This window comes from Coffea eugenioides, chromosome 3, assembly GCF_003713205.1.
Source record: "Coffea eugenioides isolate CCC68of chromosome 3, Ceug_1.0, whole genome shotgun sequence".
NCBI lineage: Eukaryota > Viridiplantae > Streptophyta > Magnoliopsida > Gentianales > Rubiaceae > Coffea > Coffea eugenioides.
This window is the reverse complement of record NC_040037.1, coordinates 32,220,356-32,235,568: the sequence shown is the minus strand read 5'-3', so window position 1 is coordinate 32,235,568 and position 15,213 is coordinate 32,220,356. Positions and strand designations below refer to the sequence as shown.

Sequence of the window (15,213 nt, the reverse complement as noted above, 5' to 3'; positions counted from 1 at the left end):
GTTTTGTTTCTGCTTCTTGCAAATGTGAAAATGTGAAAAATTTTGTTTCAGGTTCTTGCAAATGCGAAAATGATTTCAAAGCCAAATAGGCATGAAATATGCAGTAAATCTAGTGCATAATTGTATTGAATATGCTTCTTGTAGATATAGTAGCATTCTGATTGAAACTTGAGAAGCTGAATCAACATCAATGTCCATTGCAGAGAAGCCAGCATGAGTAGTTTCCCACAGGCGGAAGTGTTTGAAGTACCAGCAGAAGTGTTTGAAGCTGCATATTGGCTAAGAGTTCAAAGCAACTCTTTGAAGCAAAAAAAAGGCTTTAGTGTCAGAACTATCTCTGCAATTTTATAAACTTGGATGGCTTTCAGGTACTGGAGGTAGTGTAACCCTGAAAGTCCATGAGCATAATGTCCCCAGACAGAATCAATTCATAGTCATGTTACCTTCAAGTTTTCTCTCCCTTCCTCTGTCTCTATCTGCCTGCTCTCTCCCTCCTGTTTTCTGCTAATACGATATAATGCATCGTAGATGTACAGAAGGATAGGATGTCGCCAGAGGACATGTATGTTCTTTCTTCTATGTCTCCGCCTCCTACCAAGACATATCCTCATAACCCTCCAAAATGTACCGACTGTGCTCCTCTATTTCTCAAGGTACATCAGTTCTAGCTTGGTCATTTGTTGTTACCCCAATACATTTTAATTACCCTCGATAACTTCTTGATTCATCATTTTTCCAAGTATGTTACCCTGACTTCTTGTGTTCTATAGGTTTATGAAATGTGTAATGCAGGAGCTGTGATTCAGAGTCATGGATTGGATGCTTGCTTTGTAACAATGATTAATTCTTCGTCGAACGAGTTCCGCGTAATTTTCTTTCTCCCAAAACATTTCTAATTGAAAGACAACTGCATCGACCTTGCCTTCTTATTATCTTAAATTTGGTTCTGTTGATTGTACATCTGGAATTGTTGGGATACAGATCAGAAACATGGAGATGATAAAGGGTATTCAAGGGCATGGTTACCATGACGAACTTGTTGTGCCAATAATTGAGAATGCTCTCAGTGAGGGGAAGCTTGTGGAGTCACCAACTAAAGCGGTATCCTCTGCCAACAAATTTCTAGTTCAGCAAAATATTTTAGATAATCTAGAGGACGGTGGCAAATTTATGGTACAATAGAAGTTTTATTTGCATAGGTTGCAATTGAAGAATTTTAACACAGTTTAACATTCTGGTCATGTAGATCAGAGCTTATCCAAAGTCGACTGCAGTACTCGTTCGCAGGCATGGTGTGTTCATATGGGGAGACAGCTGGATTAGTGCCAAAACCCAGGTTAGCGTTGTATAACAAGCTATGCTTATTTCGTCATTTAGTGTTCTTCAATTAGACGGACATACTAGTCAAGGTGCAAACTGGCTTTCACTGTTTTCACCAATCTTCCAGTCTTTGATTCTAAGTTGTATAGAACTACAATATTTCGACTTCAAAAAAGACGTGCTATTTTGGGTCTGCATCTTCCAAGAGGGCTGCATGTCTGCTTTTTCCATTAGCATTGTGTAGCAGTAATTTCGCACTTCTGGCTTGTACTTAACTGCATTTGGGACTTTGTAATTTGTTGCGCTTTTTTCTTTGAACAACATTTCTTCCCATTCTCTGATAAATTCTAGTTCTGCATTTTCTATTAGTGCTACTGCAATAATAATTTTTACACTTCTGGCTTGCATTTAATGGCACTGAATACTCTCAATTTGTTGAAATTTGTCTCTTTAAACACCATTTCTTCCTATTCTCTAATTGTTAATCGCTTTGCCAGGCTATATGCTACCACTATCTCGCTGCGGCTATTAAGTTTCATCAGCTGGGCCTTCCCTATTGACCTTAGATGCACGTCTCATATTTCTTCCACCATTAATTCCTTTCTGATAATCGTATTTTGGACTTCAAGGTGATGTATGCTATGACATGGTGAAGGTAGTGCCCTGGTACAAAAATTTGTGGGCATACAGGTAATTGAGTGCGGGGCATTTGATTCTCCAACTCTATCGCAATTGTCATCATCCTTTTGTTCATGATCATCAGGTATCTAAATCTCTAACTGGGTTTATGAATCTGCTTTAGAGAGGTGGAACATTACCACCAGAAGGGTAAAAAAGAATTTGGAGTAATAGGTCAATATAAGACCATATACATGAGTTGTCACTCTTCACATATTTTGTACCATCCATCAACGTACTTTCCCAGTTAAGCAGATTGAAATAGACCTGTATAAGCAAGATAGTAAATCAAATTTACACTTTAGCACTATACTAGTGGTTAAAATAGATTAACATCCACAACCACTAGCAATGAATTTTCTTTATCTTAATATATTGTTTCCGGCACATAATTTCAATTTCAAGAAAAATGGTGAAATTGAATTTAATTGATATCTAATATACATAATTAGGGATGGCAATGGGGACGGGTGCCCGCAGATGCTTGCCCCGCGGGGGAGTAATGGAGCGGGGAGGGACGGGACAACACCCCCGCCCCGTCCCCCGTTTCAATTTATGAATATAAATAAATGTAATATATTATATAATATAATAATAATAAATTTAGAATATTTGATAACTAAACATAACTTTTATCTCATTTCTATCCAAATTCCTAGTTGATATTTGGCACAAGCATATTACGCATTCTATGAGTATTTCCAAATGTTATCTATACAATCCAATTGAGTTTCTTAATTTTTTTGGTGTTTTATGTCAACACTTTTCTTGTTTCATTTTTTTCAATTCCGTATTTTATTTTATTTTTTGAATTCAACTTTGATATATTGAATAAAAACTTCTAGAAAAAAAAAAATCAAATTACCACCTACGGGCACTCGTGGGGGAAGTGGGGAGGGGCGGGGCGGAGGCGGGGGAGTTTTTTGGCAACGGGCCAGGGGAGGGATCCCCCAAACCCGCCCCGTTGCCATCCCTTTACAGAATCCTCGAAACCCACTCCATTGCCATCCCTATATAAAATGAAGAGTGAAGCACTACAATAAATAAATCCGCTAGCATGGGATATTCAATTTGCTCCTAACAAATAGGCTAGATGGCACCATTGGTTGTGCTTGAAAGCAGCATTTCCTCTATAACCAAACAAACCAAAAATCTAGGCCACTTTTTGAGTCCATTATTAATATAAAAATGGCCCAAAATGTTGCTTCCCTGTCATCCTCCAATCTCTTCTTGCTTGCCTCCAAGTTTCTCTCCGAATTGTAGTCTACATTGCCAAATTCCGGGGAGAATAAACTCCCAACTCCTTCACCAAGGTTTCGTGCACATTCATGAAGAAATCAATCTCCTGCTTAGTTCTTTTGTCCCTGGCCTGCATTGCCTCCTTTGGCACCACCTCTAATGGACAATCCGATGGCTGCAAAATATATGATATCACTCATCCCATAAAGAATAATATGCCTACTTTTGATGGAGGCTCAGTAGGTGCTAGAGATGTGATAATAGAAAATGAAGGGAAAGTTATCCTTACTGGTAGCATCACCGTGGGCACTCATCTTGGAACTCATGTTGATGCCCCTGCACACATTTTCCCGGACTTGTTACGATAGCCAAGATTCACAGTTGATGCCCTCGACCTCAAAACCCTCATGGGTTCGGTCCTGGTTGTCGAGACGCCTAAAGACAAGAACATAACTTGTGAAGTTATGTAGTCTCTGCAAATTCCTCCAGGGACAAAAAGAGTGATTTTTAAGACATCAAACACTGATAATCGCCTCATGGATAAAGGCTTCTTTGCACCTAGTTATACTAGATTTACAGCAACAGGGGCACAATGGTTGGTACAGAATACTAATATCACATTTGTTGGGATTGATTACATGTCTGTTGCAGTGTATGATGAAGTTGTCCCGGTTCATACAACCTTGTTGAGCAGCCACAAGATTATTCTTTCACAAGTCAATGGTTTCGTGCACATTCATGAAGAAATCAATCTCCTGCTTGAAATACTTAAAAGCAGAGTGTGATTGAACCGTGCCAACATCTCGGACAGCATTGTGTTTCAGCTGATGAAGCTGTTGATAGAGGGATTGAAGCTTTATGGGAAGATGCAACTCTTAAAATGTTTGCCAAAGTTGATGGTTTAGGCTTTTGCTTTAGTCCATATGGTGAGAAAAAAAGTGTGGAGGTGGAAGAATCCTTGGCCAATAAGACGTGAAGAATGTTACAAGAAAGTGTTTGCCAATTTTTGGAGAGGTTCTCTAGGCAAAGGCGGCCATTCTAGGAAGACAAAAGAAGCAATGTATAGACGACAATTAGCAAAAGCATTTAGGTTTTTGTTATCTTGATTATGATTTGAACATAATATAATTCATAAATGCAAGCTGCCATTAGCTTACAAATCAAGAAACATTTATTTCATTCAGAAATCATTTGGCATAGAACTAATAAGATGATGTTGTTTCCAATGTTACTTTGAAATTATTATGTCTAACGAAATCCGTCATGATGAACTTGTTATATGCTCAATTCAGGGTTTGAAAATTGTACAATATTATTCTCATATTAATAGCCAAATAAAACATGGGATCTTTTGTAATTATCCGAAATCACGATGTATTGTTATGTAGTTACTAGTATTTACTTGTATATAGCAAGAATACGTCAATGAAATGTCTCAAATGACGACAAATTATCCCATTAGAAACCACGTCTAAGTCTTAATCTAATCATTACATATATGCCCAATAAAGTATACGGTCTCTCCCCATAGCTCTTTATTTTTTTCTATTTAGTTATATGATAAATTTAGCTTCTCTAAGATCCCTTAATGAGAATTTCCTCTCTCCTTAGATTTTTTGTGAGATTTTTTTTGTTAAATTTGTGTTTCTCATAACTATTTTATCAGATTTGGATTTTTCACATTTATCTAGTTTGATTTAAACTTCATCTTGGGTTGGAACTAGCATATATTAAATCAGTCCTTTTGAAAATACACACAGACCTTGGAATTGCAAATATTTATGTAAAGATTACCCTTGTCTAAAAACTAAAATAACTAAAGTGGCCAACATATACAAATTTAATATGCATTATACTTTAACTCCTTATGGTTAGTACTTTTTTACATAACCCAGTTATGGTGTTTAAAATTTATAGATAACCACCCTTGTGGTTAATAAATAATTTACCTCTTGATTTAGGATTATTTTTGACATTTTAGTCAGCTCCATTATGGAAAGAAAATTTCGTCGTGTTGACATCTTAATTCAAATCTTGAAATGATTATATATAACTTTTGAAATCATAGGAAACTTGTGTACAAAAATTTTAATCCCCGAGGGTAAAATGTAATTTAAACTAAAGGAAATTATCTTCGTTACCAAAAAAAGGGAACATACACGGTCAACTGTTGCTTGGAGGTTGGAAGTGGAAACTGTATTTCTGGTGAATAGATTGACCACAGTCTGTTCAAGATAATTTTAAATTATAAAAGCAAGGAATGCTGATGCCCTTGGCGCAATTATAATAGCTAAGGAATTGCTTGTTCAAGGATTAGATTATTTGCTGCCCTGATACTTTGGAACCAATCGATCGTATTAATTAATTTTTGATAACTTGCTAGAAACGTTGTAACCTGGTCCTAAATTTGCAGTTGAATTTGCAAGACAATTAGCGCTTCACAGACTCACAGTTCACATATTTGTCTACATTTTAAAAACGTTATTCCCCCACCCCTACCAAAAAAAAAATAGTTGTCCCAAAAACCCAGACAATATGGACATCAGACAACTCATGAGTATTTGGTCTTGATTCGATTCTGAAGCCTTCCATTCCTCTTCCTTTTTTTAAGGTTAAAATTTCCCTAAATACAAAAATAAAATAAAAAAGTAAAAATAAAAATTTGGTCCCTAGATGCCCTTTTGCTACTACTTTTCCTTCCCCAATTTGCAAAAGTTAAATTTGCGCATTGATTTCATTTATATTCATATTGCAATGGGAATATCTTTTACTCACAAAATTTTCACCAAAAATCTTTTTTCTCTTAAAGAGTACGTCTCTTGTTTTCTTTGGTTCTATCCATGGTACTTATGGCTTGTTTGTACAAAATGCTTAGAATTGTTAGACAGTTTTGTATCAGATTTTGATTACCAAATATATTAGAGCAACCAAATGTAGATGGAATTATGGAGAACTGCCTTTACACCACGAAACAAGAATTGTACGAGAAGCTTTCGGTATGATCAAAGCTTTCAACGACAAATCCAAAGTACAGGGAGCAGTTAACAAAGCATCATCTTCGATCCGCATTGCTGTCCCATCTGTGTAATGGCTTTCCTCAAATCCTTCATTACTACCCAAAACAGGTCTTTGGTTTCAACTGTCCCATTTTGTCCCACCCCCATTTCTTGCCTGCCCACCATATATACTCTCAGCACTGTTGTTCCACCTTAGCTCTCTCTAAACTTGGTAGAACTTTGATAAGCTAGCCAAGAGAGGAGAGCAACAGATTGGACAGAATGGCGAAGTTCAAAAGAACGGACCCGAACAGAAGCCTAGAAACCTTGCTGGACATGGATAAAAGCGCCCAGCTGATCAACAAGAATGTGGTCAAGCAACCAACAAGGAAGTTGATACCCGGACAAGGCCTTGAATTCAACAACCTCTCGTACAGTGTCATGAAGAAGCAGAAGAAAGATGGTGTTTGGATAACTAAAGAAGCCTATCTTCTTAATGATATCTCTGGTCAGGCCATGAGGGGTGAAATCATGGCCATTATGGGGCCTAGTGGTGCTGGAAAGTCCACTATTCTTGATGCTTTGGCTGGTCGAATTGCTCAAGGGAGTCTTGAAGGATCCGTTAGGATTGATGGAAAGCCAGTAAGTCTGCAATCTTCACTTACCCTAGTATGTCCCATTTGTTTCATGTGTACAAACCAGCAATTAGATCTTAATTATACTTGATCTGCAGGTAACAACTAGCTATATGAAGATGGTTTCTTCTTATGTGATGCAAGATGACCAGCTCTTTCCAATGCTGACAGTCTTTGAGACATTCATGTTTGCAGCTGAAGTCAGGCTTCCACCTTCCATGTCTCGGTCTGAAAAGAAGAAAAGAGTCTATGACCTCCTTGATCAGTTAGGCTTGACGGTATAAACCACCACCCTTCTTCTTCCCACCTTCAATATTCTGAAATTCTTACCACTGTTTTGGGCAATGCAGAGTACTGCACATACTTACATTGGTGACGAAGGAAGGAGAGGAGTATCAGGTGGAGAACGACGAAGGGTGTCCATCGGCATTGACATAATTCATAAACCATCACTTCTGTTTCTGGATGAACCTACTTCTGGTTTGGATTCAACTAGTGCCTTCAGTGTTGTAGAAAAGGTCAAAGACATTGCACGAGGTGGAAGTATTGTTCTCATGACCATCCACCAGCCTTCCTTTAGAATCCAAATGCTTCTGGACTGCATCACAGTCCTGGGAAGGTAATAAACAAGTACTGATCAATGGTCAAAAGTAAAACACATAATAAATGGAAATTCGAATATGCTAAAAACAGAAACTGACAATGGAGTTTGTACAACAGGGGAAGACTGATATATTTAGGAAGCCCGACCACTTTAGGTGCCCATCTTGCTGGATTTGGAAGACAAGTTCCAGACAGCGAGAACAGCTTGGAGTACCTCCTAGATGTGATCAAAGAGTATGATCAGTCAAACGTTGGTCTTGATCCTCTGGTACTCTATCAAAGGGATGGCATCAAGCCTGATGTGGTGGCTAGAACCCCAATTCCAAAGACACCAAAAGCTCTGAAAACACCTACTACTCCCTATGGGAAGAAGACTCCTGGCCCCAAGCACATCAGCCTTCGTAGCAACCAGTTTTCCTCCGGAAATTTGACATCTCGAGGAGATCCTGCAAGCTTTCAATCTTATGACGATGATGATTACGAAGATGATTTTGGTAGCTCCCTTGAACGAAAGATTAACCACACGCCAATGAATATGCACAGTGGTATATATAACCCACGTTTGGCTTCTCAGTTCTACAAAGATTTCTCAGTTTGGCTCTACCATGGCGTCACGGGGACCCCCGGTCGTGCACCATCATGGACGCCTGCACGAACCCCTGGATGGACTCCAGCAAAGACACCTCTTTCTGGTACAAGAAGCCAAGTTTCAAGCCGATTTCCAACACCTCAGCAAACGCCTATGCAAACCAAGCCTCCTGTTGTCATGAGTCCATCACAAGACTCTTATATTCCATCTTTCCAAGAATTTGCAGAGGAAATGCTTGACGAGCCCGAGCATAGGAACAAATTCGCGAATCCATGGCTGCGTGAGGTTGCAGTCCTTTCATGGCGTACTGCACTCAATGTTGTTCGCACTCCAGAGCTCTTCCTTTCCAGGGAGATAGTTTTGACAGTTATGGCTTTTGTTCTATCTACCCTCTTTAAGAAGCTTCATGATCTCCGTTTCACAACCATTAACCGGCTTCTTAATTTCTACATCTTTGCAGTGTCATTAGTCTTCTTTTCTTCCAATGATGCTGTTCCCACTTTCATCCAAGAGCGATTCATCTTCATCCGAGAGACTTCCCACAATGCTTATCGTGCTTCTACCTATGTCATCTCCTCCCTCATTGTTTATCTTCCCTTCTTTGCTGTTCAAGGCTTCACCTTTGCAGTCATTACTAAGTATATGCTTCATCTCAGAAGCAATATCATAAACTTCTGGTTGATTCTTTATGCTTCACTGATAACTACCAATGCTTATGTGATGCTAGTCAGTGCAGTAGTTCCGAGCTATATCACTGGATACGCAATTGTGATAGCTACAACAGCTTTATTCTTCTTAACTTGCGGTTTCTTCCTGAAGGCATCCCAAATACCAAAGTACTGGATATGGCTGCATTACATATCTGCAATCAAGTACCCTTTTGAAGCATTGCTGATAAATGAATTCAAAGGAAATGAACATTGTTATACTGGGGAACCTACTGAGCTGTCACCGGGACCTTTAGGGGAAGTGAAGATCAGCAAGCTGCATAATACATCGTTGGCATCCCAAAACTGCACATTAATTGGCGAAGATATCTTGTTCACCATGGGTATTGACCTGGAGAACATTTGGTACAACATTGCAATTTTACTGGCATGGGGAGTACTCTACCGCTTCTTCTTCTACTTGGTTCTCAGATTTTACTCCAAGAATGAGAGAAAATGAAAGTTCTCGATTGTTGTATTTACCTTTATAGTCATATTAAATGTCTAAATTCATCCTTACGTAGACTAATAGTGGTTCAATAAAAGATACCGTTATTTAGTTCCAAAACATTCTCAAGTGTGTGTTCCCCTGTTTCCGAGATGAATCTTCTTAAGATGTCCTAGTTGAAAGGAAACAAATAAGAAACATACAATACAAGGGAAGTGATATGAATCTCGACCCACCAAGAAGAATCAAGAACAAGAATCACAAGTTCGGATCTAGATTTAGGTTCAATGTTTGGGATAGAAGTTCTTTACCAATCTTAGACCGCTCAAGAAAGATTAAGAAGGGTAGAACGATGCCATAATCAAATGTGTTACTCAATTCATAAGTCGATATTCACCTTAGGATAGCTCTAAGATGTTCAAAAATAGTTTTCACAAGCCAAAAGAATTGTTTCACTCAAGAAACTAATGTTGGGAGAATTCTCTCTCTAATAATCGTTGTTCACAATGTATAAGTAAGGCTACTTATAGCCAAAAGACCTAAACTAACCCAAATCCGAATCGGACATAGAATACAACACTTATACCCTTAAACTACTATTCTAATGGCACAATTAGCTAATTAGCTTGCCATTTATTGCTAATAACTAATAATTAAGTAGTTAAGCCAAAACCTAGTAAATTGAACGAAAACAAGAAAACTACTAAAAATTGATCCGATGAGAAATCACGGCCAGTTTCCTTGGCAGATTCTCCCGTAGTTTAGTGGTGGAATGTTGACAAAAGGAAAACGAAGATGAAACGAAACATTGGACCAGATTGGCCACCCGATCCGCGAACGGATCTAGGCATGGATCCATCACGGCTCTTCTTCTTCCACACGAATCAATGTAATTACCCTCCATTTCTCAGTTCCAACTCCTTCTATGTGTTTATAGGGTCCAACGTGATCTTGACTGACACAAACTAAAGCCATCAAAGAGTGTTTAAACTTCTTAGCACACAAACGAGTGACTGGACCAACTGAAACTTTGACAGGGTCAACGCATGTAGAAACTTGAATCTCTTGGACAGCTTACAATCCTTCACCATTCCTTCCTCTTGAGAAGGATTTGTCCTCAAATTGATATCATTGTCTGCAAGGAAAGCAGTCAAATCAGAGACGTTAAAAGTTGTACTCACATTGTACTCACCAGGTAGGTCAAGTCGATAGGCATTGTCATTTATCCTTTCCAACACTTGAAAAGGACCATCTCCATGAGAAGACAACTTGTTTAGTCGTTTTGCTAGAAACCTGTCCTTGTGAAAGTGCAACCACACCCAATCACCAGGTTCAAAGATGTGACAGCCCCACCTTCCCCTAAGGCGAACCAAAGGGGTTAGCGGACTGCCTGCCCAGCTCTCGCCAGGACAAACGAGCGGTAACACGCGATCTAAAACGTTTCGGGAAAGTAAAAGCGCGCTCGAACAAGCCACAAGAACCAAAATAACAAAATAAAAAAACGAAAACGATGAATAGTGCCTGGAATAGTAGAATCCGAAATCCCACCAAACATTAATACATTGCAATTCAACATTTACAACCAAATTGGCATGTCAAAAACTATTCATCATGGATATACATGTTCGGATTGCCAATCAAAAGTCATTGAACCCAATACACATTAGGTTTTCATCCAAAGAGCTAAACAAAAGACATTTACACTAGCTCAACTTGACAATCGACAATCCAATCCCAAAAGTAATTATATCCCTGTAAGGAAAACAAATGGAACGGAATGAGCTTAAGCCCAGTGATATACTACCACATAAGCAACAAAGATCACTTAAGCATAACCTTTCATTTCAAGTACACAACTAAGGAATAAAACAAATCAGTAAAAGGATACGGACTGCTCTCAAGAGCCCATTTCCACGCTTACATTCTTGATCCAACCTCATTGACCCTCCGTCAATGTTTAAGAATACCCGACCGTAGACCTCACTTTACTTCCATTCCTTCCACCCAACATACCCCAACCGGGCCCGCACTCCAAGCAGTAGCTTTAGGTGATACTCGAGTACACCGGAACCAAGGGTCTCATTACCACAAGATTCCCATTTCAGTCCCCGTGGCTAGTCAATTTTCACGACCAAGCCCTCGCTGGCTCGATTCAATTGACTACCAACGGGGTCGAGCTCAGTAGTACAGTAGGGCCGTTGGATACTCGTCCAACCGACACCCAAACAGTTTCCCATGAATGGAATCCAATAACTCATATAGCAAGTACCGTAATACAGTGAAACGGTAAACAGTCATTCACAAGAATAAAAGGAATGAGGGCGGTCAAGTACACCCTCACCCTAATCATTTCCAATAGCCAAACAAGCCTTCAAGGCATCACAATCACATATAGCAAAGCCACATTATAAACATCCAAGTGAGTAGTATACTCACCACTCAAGTAGGTAATGTTTCATGCACCGTCGTTAAAAGGAAGTCGTGAACTCCCGTCACGTCCTAAAACATACAACAAATACAATGAGACTCGATAACGAGTCATAAAGCCATGCCAATCACAACCCCAATAGGGTTTCATATGCATATATAAGCATTATAGCAAACCAGAAAATCAGGAAATGTAACTAACTTGGCCCTAACAACAAAAACAGTTTTGTCCTCATTATGCGGTAATGGCACAAATTGCGCTACGCTTATTGGATGAGGGTACAAGACCCACCATCTCGAAGCTAAAAAACAGGGCTACAACAATGTAGAAGGCCACTCAGTCCAAATCCTAGCACAACTAGGTCAAATATGCAAAATACCAAACCAGAACCTTAATTGCAGGTTTACAAATTACACTATGCTGTAATTAGTCCAACTCAGTCTGTACAAGTCCAAATTCATTGATTCCAAAGGCAGGCGGTAGCTAAAACATCAAGCTACATTTCATCAGAAGACCTCAACAACCAAATCCAAAGCAATTCCAGTCAAAACAGCCGATTACAGGCGCAGTTCGGCCATCATGATGAACCCAGAACAGCAATAGTAATTTCGACATTTCTCACTCTACACTACTCCAAATGACTTGAAATTTTACAGGCACCTCAAACACATCAATACCTACAACTTTCATGTTTTAAGCAAAGGCCAATTCGGCCTCTAACCATGAGATATAGAACCGGCCAGAATTGGGGATATAAAACCTTAACTTTCTCAAATTCCTTCCAAATCCAAAATTGGTTACAATTATCTATCATATACACCTACTAGAGTCATTAAACATCAATTCCCATCATCAAGGATAGCCACAACATCACATTCATATGAAACCAGAAAATTCATCAATAAATTGAAAACTTCACCAATTCATCTCAAACCAAGAAATAAACCACAAATTTCAGCACTTTAGCTACCACTAAGCACAACTTAAGCTTCATTAGGTGTAGGAGGAAGTTCAATCACCACTTACCTAGAACACAAGAGAGGGAGAGTTGTAGGACACCTTAGCTTCCTTGGACACTTCCACAAAAACACTTACTAGCACCAAATGGAGGGATTTTATGGAGTAGAAACAAATTTAAGCACTTGGTTTGGATGATTTGCACTAGATGGAGAGTTTTTCTTTGAAGAGTTTTTCTTTCTTCCTTGCTAGAGAGGGCCGGCCACAATGGTGAAGAAATGGTGATTTTTGTGGTAATTTTGAGATATTTAATCAATGGGTCAATTAAGTCAAAAAAATGAATAGTTGTCATCCACTCTTAAAGTGACACTTGTCACTTCATTTAAAGCATTTCTATCCTTTTGTTTCCTCTCACATCAATCACATCACATCCTCTACTTATCTCTTAACACCCGGTAAAGTTCAACCAGTATCCGAAACTTAACCTTATTGGCCGAATTTTTCCGAACTTTTCGCACTAGTGGGTCCCACGTCCATTATATATTCTTAATTTTTCAAAAACTATCCAATACTAGAAAAATCATCTAAAAACTATAATTACTCATAAAATCCACCAAGAAAATTTTCCTAAGCCAGAAAATGCAGAAAACATGCAATTAAAGGGGAAAAACCCTAGGAAAAATTATTAGGGAAATACGGGTTCTCACACTCTCTCCCCCTTAAAAGAATTTCGTCCTCGAAATTTCTCACCTTAACTCCCCAAAAGGTTTGGATATTTCTTTCGCATTTCTTCTTCCACTTCCCAAGTAGCTTCCTCTATCCCATGGTTTCTCCATAGCACTTTTACTAACGGAATCTGCTTGGTTCTGAGCTCTTTGACTTTCCGGTCAAGCACTTGGACAGGTTTCTCTTCGTAAGCAAGCGATTCGTCTACTTCAATCTCCTCCGGTTGTAATACATGGGATGGGTCGGGATGATACTTCTTTAGCATCGAGACGTGGAACACATCGTGAATTCGAGAGAGACTGGATGGCAGTTCTAATCGATACGCGACCGCTCCTACCCTCTGGAGGATCTTGTAGGGTCCGACGTACCGCGGTTGGAGCTTCTTTCCTTTGCCCGCTGTGATACTTCGTAAGGGTGTGATCTTGAGGAACACATGGTCTCCAACTTCAAACTCCAAGTCCTTTCTTCGGTTATCCGCGTAGCTCTTTTGTCGACTCTGAGCTGTTTGAAGTCGTTGCCGTATCAACTTGACCTTCTCTTGAGCCTCTTCCATCCATGGAATAGTTGCCGGGTCTAGTGCTTTCTTTTCGCCAACTTCGTCCCAGTAAATCGGCGACCGGCACTTGCGTCCGTAGAGGGCTTCGTACGGAGCCATTTGGATCGACGAATGGAAGCTGTTGTTGTACGCAAACTCTACTAAGGTCATGTGTTGACCCCAGTTGCCACCAAAATCCAGAATGCAAGTTCGTAACATGTCCTCGAGAGTTTGAATCGTCCGCTCTGACTGTCCATCCGTCTGAGGGTGATAGGTCGTGCTCAAATTGAGTTTAGTCCCCAGGGTTTCTTGAAACTTCTGCCAAAATCGAGATACGAACCGTGGATCCCGATCGGAGACGATGCTCACAGGCACGCCGTGTAGCCTTACGATTTCGTCCATGTACAGTCGGGCCAACTTGTCCATGGAATACTTCATGTTCACCGGCAAGAAATGGGCCGACTTGGTTAAGCGATCAACGATCACCCAAACGGCATCGTGTCCTCTTTGCGTCCTCGGTAAACCGGAAACGAAGTCCATTGTGATATTTTCCCACTTCCACTCGGGTATCTCCAAGGGTTGTAACAGACCCGATGGTTTTTGATGCTCTGCTTTCACCTGTTGGCAAACGAGACATTTTTGCACGTACTGAGCGATTTCCCTCTTCATATTGTCCCACCAATAGGTTCCTTTCAGGTCCTGATACATCTTGCTGCTGCCCGGATAGATTGTATACTTGGACCGATGGGCTTCCTCCAGAATCTTCATTTTTAACGACTCCTCCTTCGGTACCACTATTCGGTTTCGATATTTCAAAATGCCCTCAGGACTCAAATTGAAGTCCGTTGTTTCTCTTTTCTCCACTTTCTCTCCCCACTTCCGTACCATCAAATCTTCGTTTTGTGCCTCTTTAATGCGTTCCAGTAGAGTGGAGGTCACCCTAACATTGCTAAATAGCACCTTATGGCTCCCAAGACAGGGTCTCCACTCACATACGGATTCTAATAAATCCCACTCTTTAATCATCAACCCTGCTACTTGCACCTTACGACTCAAGGCATCGGCTACCACATTTGCCTTTCCCGGATGGTAGTTGATTGTGCAGTCGTAGTCTTCCAAAAATTCCATCCACCGTCGTTGCCTCATGTTCAGTTCCTTCTGGGAGAAGAGGTACCTAAGACTTTTGTGATCCGAGTACACTTCGAAGGTCACCCCATATAGGTAATGCCTCCACTTTTTCAGAGCAAACACAACTGCGGCTAGTTCCAGATCGTGGGTCGGGTAATTCTGCTCGTGAAGCTTCAACTTCCTAGAGGCAAAAGAAATCACATTACGGTTCTGCATCAAAACGC

The 15,213-nt window shown here is 39.9% G+C and overlaps 2 protein-coding genes across 2 annotated transcripts; both read left to right on the top strand.

The window, feature by feature from the left end:
* Nucleotides 1-213: 213 nt before the first annotated feature.
* LOC113766423 (probable bifunctional methylthioribulose-1-phosphate dehydratase/enolase-phosphatase E1) lies at nt 214-1,880 on the top strand. Its single transcript, XM_027310618.1, has 7 exons — nt 214-260; nt 307-449; nt 529-653; nt 771-866; nt 982-1,101; nt 1,247-1,336; nt 1,818-1,880. Exons 1-7 carry the CDS (start codon nt 214-216, stop codon nt 1,878-1,880), a joined length of 684 nt encoding a protein of 227 aa, XP_027166419.1.
* A 4,635-nt stretch (nt 1,881-6,515) lies between these two features.
* LOC113764660 (ABC transporter G family member 17-like) lies at nt 6,516-9,227 on the top strand. Its single transcript, XM_027308629.1, has 4 exons — nt 6,516-6,875; nt 6,967-7,146; nt 7,219-7,487; nt 7,589-9,227. Exons 1-4 carry the CDS (start codon nt 6,516-6,518, stop codon nt 9,225-9,227), a joined length of 2,448 nt encoding a protein of 815 aa, XP_027164430.1.
* Nucleotides 9,228-15,213: the final 5,986 nt, after the last annotated feature.